This window comes from Palaemon carinicauda, chromosome 18 (genome assembly GCF_036898095.1).
Source record: "Palaemon carinicauda isolate YSFRI2023 chromosome 18, ASM3689809v2, whole genome shotgun sequence".
Classification (NCBI taxonomy): domain Eukaryota; kingdom Metazoa; phylum Arthropoda; class Malacostraca; order Decapoda; family Palaemonidae; genus Palaemon; species Palaemon carinicauda.
In genome coordinates, this window is record NC_090742.1 from 9,241,019 (window position 1) to 9,250,103 (window position 9,085).

General features: G+C 41.7%; 2 protein-coding genes across 2 annotated transcripts; both read right to left on the minus strand.

Annotated features, from left to right (window-relative positions):
* Positions 1 to 163: 163 nt before the first annotated feature.
* On the minus strand, positions 164 to 1,000 carry LOC137658049 (uncharacterized). The gene has a single exon (XM_068392763.1). The coding sequence runs from the start codon at positions 998 to 1,000 to the stop codon at positions 164 to 166; it is 837 nt and encodes a 278-aa protein (XP_068248864.1).
* Positions 1,001 to 1,025: 25 nt separating this feature from the next.
* Positions 1,026 to 1,838, minus strand: LOC137658050 (uncharacterized). Its single transcript, XM_068392764.1, has one exon. The coding sequence runs from the start codon at positions 1,836 to 1,838 to the stop codon at positions 1,026 to 1,028; it is 813 nt and encodes a 270-aa protein (XP_068248865.1).
* Between the last annotated feature and the right edge of the window lie 7,247 nt (positions 1,839 to 9,085).

Below are 9,085 nucleotides of genomic sequence, written 5' to 3' on the forward strand. Positions count from 1 at the left end.
AGAGGCTGGAGATGCCATGCGTGGGGGGAGGAGGGGCTGGAAATGCCATGTGTGGGGAATGAGAGGCTGAGATGCCATGCGTGGGGGAGGAGGGGCTGGAAATGCCATGCGTGGGTGAGAAGGGGCTGGAGATGCCATGTGTTGGGGAGGAGGGGCTGGGGTGCTATGCGTGGGGGAGGAGGGACTGGAGATGCCATGTGTGGGGGATGAGAGGCTGGAGATGCCATGCGTGGGGGAGGAGGGGCTGGAGATGCCATGCGTGAGGGAGGAGGGGCTGGAGATGCCATGCGTTGGGGAGGAGGGGCTGGGGTGTCATGCGTGGGGGAGGAGGGGCTGGAGATGCTATGCGTGGGGGAGGAGGGGCTGGAGATGCCATGTGTGGGGGATGAGAGGCTGGAGATGCCATGCGTGGGGGAGTAGGGGCTGGAGATGCCATGCGTGAGGGAGGAGGGGCTGGAGATGCCATGCGTTGGGGAGGAGGGGCTGGGGTGTCATGCGTGGGGGAGGAGGGGCTGGAGATGCTATGCGTGGGGGAGAAGGGGCTGGAGATGCCATGTGTGGGGGATGAGAGGCTTGGAGATGCCATGCGTGGGGGAGGAGGGGCTGGAAATGCCATGTGTGGGGAATGAGAGGCTGGAGATGCCATGCGTGGGGGAGGAGAGGCTGGAAATGCCATGCGTGGGGGAGAAGGGGCTGGAGATGCATGCGTTGGGAGGAGGGGCTGGGGTGTCATGCGTGGGGGAGGAGGGGCTGGAGATGCCATGTGTGGGGGATGAGAGGCTGGAGATGCCATGCGTGGGGGAGGTGGGGCTGGAGATGCCATGCGTGAGGGAGGAGGAGCTGGAGATGCCATGCGTTGGGGAGGAGGGGCTGGGGTGTCATGCGTGGGGGAGGAGGGGCTGGAGATGCTATGCGTTTGAGGAGGGGCTGGAGATGCCATGTGTGGGGGATGAGAGGCTGGAGATGCCATGCGTGAGGGAGGAGGGGCTGGAGATGCCATGCGTTGGGGAGGAGGGGCTGGGGTGTCATGCGTGGGGGAGGAGGGGCTGGAGATGCCATGCGTGGGGGAGAAGGGGCTGGAGATGCCATGTGTGGGGGATGAGAGGCTGGAGATGCCATGCGTGGGGGAGGAGGGGCTGGAAATGCCATGTGTGGGGAATGAGAGGCTGGAGATGCCATGCGTGGGGGAGGAGGGGCTGGAAATGCCATGCGTGGGGGAGAAGGGGCTGGAGATGCCATGCGTTGGGGAGGAGGGGCTGGGGTGTCATGCGTGGGGGAGGAGGGGCTGGAGATGCTATGCGTGGGGGAGGAGGGGCTGGAGATGCCATGTGTGGGGGATGAGAGGCTGGAGATGCCATGCGTGGGGGAGGAGGGGCTGGAAATGCCATGTGTGGGGGATGAGAGGCTGGAGATGCCATGCGTGGGGGAGGAGGGGCTTGAAATGCCATGCGTGGGGGAGGAGGGGCTGGAGATGCCATGCGTGAGGGAGGAGGGGCTGGAGATGCCATGCGTTGGGGAGGAGGGGCTGGGGTGTCATGCGTGGGGGAGGAGGGGCTGGAAATGCCATGCGTGAGGGAGAAGGGGCTGGAGATGCCATGCGTGGGGGAGTAGGGGCCGGGGGTGTCATGCGTGGTGGAGTAGGGGCTGGAGATGCCATGCGGGGGGGGGAGGAGGGTTGGAAATGCCGTGCGTGGGGGAGAAGGGGCTGGAGATACCATGCGTTGGGGAGGAGGGGCTGGGGGTGTCATGCGTGGGGGAGGAGGGGCTGGAGATGCCATGCGTTGGGGAGGAGGGGCTGGGGGTGTCATGCGTGGTGGAGGAGGGGCTGGAGATGCCATGCGTGGGGAATAGGGGCTGGGGGTGTCATGCGGGTGGGAGGAGGGGCTGGAGATGTCATGCGTGGGGGTGGAGTAGGCTGGGGTGTCATGCGTGGGGGAGGAGGGGCTGGAGATGCCATGCGTGAGGGAGGAGGGGCTCTAGACTAAAATTGAATTTGAAAGTCCATTGAAGTTAAAGATGGAGTCTTCAGGAAATGGATAATGTAGGTGTAGTAAATAAAGCCATTAGGTGAGAGCATCATATTGACATCATTCCATATTTGTCTAGGGTTAAAGATGCCATATTGGAAGGGGAGATCATTCTGGTATATAGAGATGAAGGAGAGAGTCGCTAAATAAAAAATTATGAATTACAGGAAATAAGAATGCGGACGGAAATTGTGGTTCTGTAATATAATGATGAAATTTGTCTCGATCAAGCGATTGGTTGGGATGAACTTGGAGGACAAAATACTGTTCATCAAAAATAATGTTAGAGGGACAAAATTAGTATTAAAATCCAAGGGGAGTTCTTGTGAGAAGACAAATTGTAACAGAACGAAATAATTACAAAGTATAAAACTTGATGAACAAATGCATCCTGAGATATTGCGTGCAAATGGTGAGATACTGTATATAGTAATAATTTCAAAGTGTATTTTTGATATTTCTAGGTTGAGAGAGGCTCATCAGAGTTATACAAAATAGTAAAAAAAAAGATAAATGTTGATTCAAATAATGTTGTGGAGAGATACTGTGGATGTAATGTGAGCGAAGAGGGTAATATTGATGCCCGGTATTGCACAATTTATTTTTATTTTTATTGAATGATGCTGTAAGGAAAGTGTTTAAAGGTTTCTTATGAATGGTAGAGGCAATGGACAGTGACATTGCCCTAGCAAGCAGGACAATGCCCAAGAGACTAACCATATACCATATGATCAGCGCCCAAGCCCCCTCTCAAGCCAAGCTAGGACCAAGGAGGGCCAGGGAATGATTGCTGATGACTCAGCAAATAGACATATAGGCTCCAATAAAACCCTCATCCTTAGCTCACAAGGATGGTAAGGTTGCAGATACTAAAGAAACTAACGAGTCTGAGCGGGACACGAAACCCCCTCTGGTAATATCCAGGCAGAGGCGTTACCTAATTTTAGAGGAATTACTAAAGAGGCTATTGTTTAGAATTATAGGATATAGCCTTTCCTTTATAGTGCGTAATAATTACGAAAATAATTTCCTAAGGAAATCAAAAATATCGTAAGCTTACGTTTTCGTAAATATTTCAAAGCAAAATTTGATGCAAAGAGCAATTACAGTAACCGCATTTAATCCACTGGAATATATTGCGCTTTGAACCAATTTTATGATAGATGACGTCCAAAATACGTCCAATACATTATAATGATATATTTTAATTTGGTTACCACAAAATATCATTTCCTTGGGTATTCAATATTCAATGCAGTATGACGTTAGTCCAAAATACGTTGAAAGCTTTATTTTGATATATTTTAATTTGGTTTCCACGTAAAATATCACTTCCTTGGACCTTCAATATTCGATGCCTCGAAGCGTACATGCTCCAAGAGTCACCGAAATCAAATTTCTCTTGTAACATATTGTTGTCGTCAGCCAACTTCGTTGACCCCAGACCCTTGGGCTTGCTAGATTACTTTCTGGGACCTGCTTGGCCCAAATATGAGATTCGCTTTCAAGTCTGGAGGGAAGTTCAAAGGTGAAAAAAATATATATTTGATTTTCTAACTCAATTTTCTCATACCGGCATAGAAGTAGAGGTTGTTATATTCTATTACCTTGACTGTCTCAATTTGAATTTACATAGATATGTATACTTATATAATATGTAATAAGATAATCATACATATACATTAATGATTGCATACTGGTATGCATGCACACAGGGGTAAATGGCCAGAAGGGCTTAAAGGTCACTCATGAAAGGCGGAGGCAAGGGACAGCGTCATTGCCCTATCAAGCAGGACAATGCCCTAGAGACTGACCAAATATATATAAGATCAGGGCCGAAGCCCCTCTCCACCCAAGCTTGGACCAAGGAGTGCCAGACTATGACTGCTGATGACTTACTATTTTCATGTTTAAATTTTACGGTGTAATTTTGTACTGAAATAAAAGTTTGAAGTGGTTAAATCATTACAAGGTATTATATATATATATATATATATATATATATATATATATATATATATATATATATATATATATATATATATATATATATCGGTCTTGCCAAGCTCTATCCGTCCCTGGGGTAGGCAAGAGAGGAAGTAGTCGTACCGTGGTGAGAAGTGGTTGCGAATGTGTGTTCATATCTATAAAAATATTTAGCCGTCATTTTTGAAGAGCCTCGTGCACTAGCACTAATAATAGCAACTGCACCATAATAGGGATAGCATCAACAACAACAACAAAAATCTGGACAACAAAAACAAGAACAGAGATATTATTATTGTACAGGAATTGTGCCATGCATTTTACAGGAATTGTACCATGTATTGTACAGGAATTGTTCTATGTATTGTACAGGAATTGGACCATGTATTGTACAGGAATTGTACCATGTATTGTTCAGGAATTATACCATGTATTGTACAGGAATTGTACCATGTATTGTATAGGAATTTTACTATATTTACCCAACCGCCAGATGGCGGGCGTATACAGATAGACCAGAAGACTTGCTGCCTCCACAACGTGACCTAAATCACACAGGATAGGATACTGCATCACAGAGGTGCTAAGTTATTCTTTGATGTTCCCAGCGTCAAAAGATGGCAGGAGATGAGATGCTTTAGCTCTCCATTTGATTTTCAAAACAGAGATGAAATATAAATTGGGGATTTTTGATGGTCGGGAATAACTAATGTTTGTTGGGCTTGGCGAGTTTTTTTTTTTTTCTGATGAGATTCTGCAAAGGTTATGTTTTTATTCTTTAAATGTGTACGTTGAAGATTGGTGATTTTTAATTCCATGTATATATATATATATATATATATATATATATATATATATATATATATATATATATATATATATATATACAGTATATATATATATATATATATATATATGTATGTATATATATAAATATATATGTATATGTATGTATAAATATATATATATATATATATATATATATATATATATGTGTGTGTGTGTGTGTGTGTGTGTTTATATACATATATACATATTATTTATGTATATATATATATATATATATACAGTATATATATATATATATATATATATATATATATATATATATATATATATATATATATATTTATATATTTGTGTGTGTGTATCTGTATACCTGGAGAGAGAGAGAGAGAGAGAGAGAGAGAGAGAGAGAGAGAGAGAGAGAGAGAGAGAGAGATGGATTTAGAGGAAAGTATAAGTCATTATGAGAAGTGGCTACATGTAGCCTATATACATACATATACATATACTGTACATATAATGTATATGGATATGTATATTATAACGTATGAGACCTAAAAAGAAATTCTCAAAGGTCAGGTCATAAAAAAGGGATATTAGGTTACTTATTTACACTTAAAAGTCAAAACGTTATTTGCATGTAATGTTTTGCTTTTGCATAATACATACTTCACCCTTGATCGTAATAATTTCCTTGTATGAAATATATCTCTTGGTCACTTATTTCCAAACAACCAAAGTGAAACGTTATTTGCATGTAATGTTTTCTTTTGCATAATACATAATTCACCCTTAATCGTAATAATTTCCTCGCATGAAATATAACTCTCACGAAAACAATTCCATTTCGAAAAGCTATAAGTCGAAATCTAAGTACACACTCCATCGAATAAGAGCCATTCTGGCTATCATTAAAAGATAAGCGATTATCACATAAAGGGTCATTTGGATTATAAAAGATGTAAGGGTTGTGGTAACGTCCCTGATCGGTAAACACCAGACTGGGGTTCGAGTCCCGCTCAAACTCGTCAGTTTCTATGGTCGCTGCAACATCAGCATCCTTGTGAGCTAGGGATGGAGGGTTTTGGGGAGCCTACAGGTCTATCTTCTGAGTCATCAGCAGCTATTGCCTGGCCCTCCTTGGTCCTAGCTTGGGTGGAGAGGGGGCTTAGGCGCTGATCATATGTATATATGGTCAGTCTCTAGGCATTGTACTGCTTGATAGGGCAATGTCACTGTCCCTTGCCTCTGCCGTTCATGAGCGGTCTTTAAACCCTTTAAACCTTCAAACCCTTGACTTTATTGTAGAGATACGATGTAATAAAAATGGATGGTTCGGTTTTGATTGATATTATGATTGGTATTTGAAGGTACTTGTGTTTCATGGCGTCTCATAAATAAGGGTTTATTGAGGAGGATAAGCCACGTCATAATAACTAGTTTACACAACCAGTCAAAAATGACGGCTTGATATTTAGATAGATATGCAAACATACACATTCAACCCTTTCAACTTTCTTCCTACTTTCCTCTCGGGGCACCCTCTCTCCAAGGTATGTCTACTCTCTTCCATACCCGTGGGATGGGGAGAGACCCTATAGTAATATATATATATATATATATATATATATATATATATATATATATATATATATATATGAGAGAGAGAGAGAGAGAGAGAGAGAGAGAGAGAGAGAGAGAGAGAGAGAGAGAGAGAGAGAGAGAGAGAGTAGTTATACGTCTGGTAATGCCACTGAGTTTTACGGAAGTAAATATATATATATATATATATATATATATATATATATATATATTTATATATATATATATATATATGTGTGTGTGTGTGTGTGTGTGTGTATGTGTGTAGGCAAACACTCGATCTTTATTATATAGGGGAGAAAATATAATTCTCCAAGTCACAGCTCCAGAGTTATAAATGTACGCCCCTCTATCGAGCTCAGTTTGTAGTGCCTATATACTGTATATATACTTACAAAGAGTAAAACCTCAGCTTTCAACATTAATTAGTCGCAGAACTAATTCCATTGCAGTTAAAGAACCATTACATTACTGATATTCAATTTCCGGTACCGCGGGGATGTTTAGCACTCCTCTCGGTAACTGGTCTTTACGTTAATTGTAAAAAGAAAAAAAAACTTCTGAAGGCAAGGTCTCTCTCTCTCTCTCTCTCTCTCTCTCTCTCTCTCTCTCTCTCTCTCTCTCTCTCTCTCTCTCTCTCTCTCTCTCTCTCTCTCAATAGAAATAAAAGTAATGTTCTTTCCTGAAAACAAGGTCTCAACTCTCTCTCTCTCTCTCTCTCTCTCTCTCTCTCTCTCTCTCTCTCTCTCTCTCTCTCTCTCTCATACGTTAATTTTAAATAGAAATAACGTAATGTTCTTTCCCGAAAACAAGGTCTCAACTATCTCTCTCTCTCTCTCTCTCTCTCTCTCTCTCTCTCTCTCTCTCTCTCTCTCTCTCTCTCTCTCTCTCTCAGTTTTGTATCTGTGTGCCGATGAGTGTTTACACTTTTGCGATCTTATAAATATCCTGATTTAACGCGGATAACAAAAGGCTATCGAGTGCAATATAGCTACAAGTTTTCGTGAATAGTCAGTGATTAGTTTGAGGTCAGAGAAGTGGGATAAAACGTCGGCATAGAATAGTTATCTTGTGAATTACTAAAAATCTAATCAAGATGGCTATGTACAACACGGGCAAGGCTTGGAGAGACATCGCTGGACTCAGCAAAAGTAAATTCCATGAGTTGGCGAAACAGGAGCTCGACCGACTGATAACAGAGGTCACTAGTAACGTCAACCAGTGTGACGGAAAAATATTCGCAGACATATTGAAACAATATGATCCAATAAACTGGAGCAAATCTGCGGAAAACATCAGCAAAATAATAGAAGAAATTCCAAAGAAGATCCAAGTGAGAAAGAGACTTATAAAGAAAGTCTACATCAATCAACACATTCCATCAAAGAACAATAAGAAGTCCAATATGGTGAATATGCTGATTGATGCAATGGGAAAAAGAATGCCAAAATGGTGTAATACATGTAAGATATGGTATTCCATTAATAATCCTCAACAATTGATTAGAAAATGTGATGCCTGTCATGTTCCAACACACCCCACATGTACTGAAATACAGCAAAAAATAAAAAATAAAGACAAAGGTATTCTGCTCAACATGCTTAGTCTGGATAGAAAATATAATTAAGTCGAGACTAAATCTGCAAATAGTTGAAGATAAAGAAGAGGAAGAAGAAGAAACAGAAGAAGAAGAAGAAGAAAAAGAAGAAGAAGAGAACAATGAACAGGATATATGTAAGGATGCAGAAGAAATCATTGATATAACCTATGATGCCATCCAACAACATACTTATGAAGAAATAGATTACCAGATGGAAACAAATAATAGACCCAAGAGACTCTTCCCGGACCTACATAATTTTAGGGAAGAGCAAGAACAAGAAAAAATAGAAAAGAAGGATATAGTCTGCAATGTGCTGAAAAGAGGGAATTGCAGATTTGGCGAAAGATGCTACTACAAGCATCCAAAGATATGCCATAATTATGAAATATATGGTAAATGTGCGTATTTAGACGGATATGGAGATGAATGCAGAGATCTCCATCCAAAAATATGCAAAAACCTAAAAGAAGGAAAAGGATGCAGTTTCAACAAAAAATGTTGATATATGCATCCTGCAACCATGAATGAAAGTAAGAAACTCAGCAAACTGAAAAGAAAAATGAAAGCAAAAAAGAAACAAAAAAAGAAACAAAAAAGCAGGCCGTGTATATACCGCGCTATGAACCAAGAGCCCCAAGATATGAGGCCTTTCAACCCAAACCTGCACATTTAGAGCCCAACTACAAAGAATGCATCTATAATGCCAGGGGTTGGTGCAGATATGGGGACAATTGCAGGTATACACACAAAAATAAATATGAAGGCGAAAGAGCAAATATAATAGAAAAGTTGGATTTTTTAATGGCAGAATTCCGGGAAATGAAGAAAAGAACATCATATCAGAACATGAAGGAAGCATGGGAGAATCCATATTATTACCAATATTAAATAATGGGGATGAAACACAAACCATAATAGTGATGAATGCACAGGGTTTAGTCACGAGTAACTCTAAAAGGAAAATAGAGTTCTTAGAAGAACTAACCCAAATTGAAAAAATAGATATATTAAATATAAGTGAAACATGGTATTCCCAAGAGACTGGCAGTGATGACCAGATAAAGGGTTTCCAAACTTATAG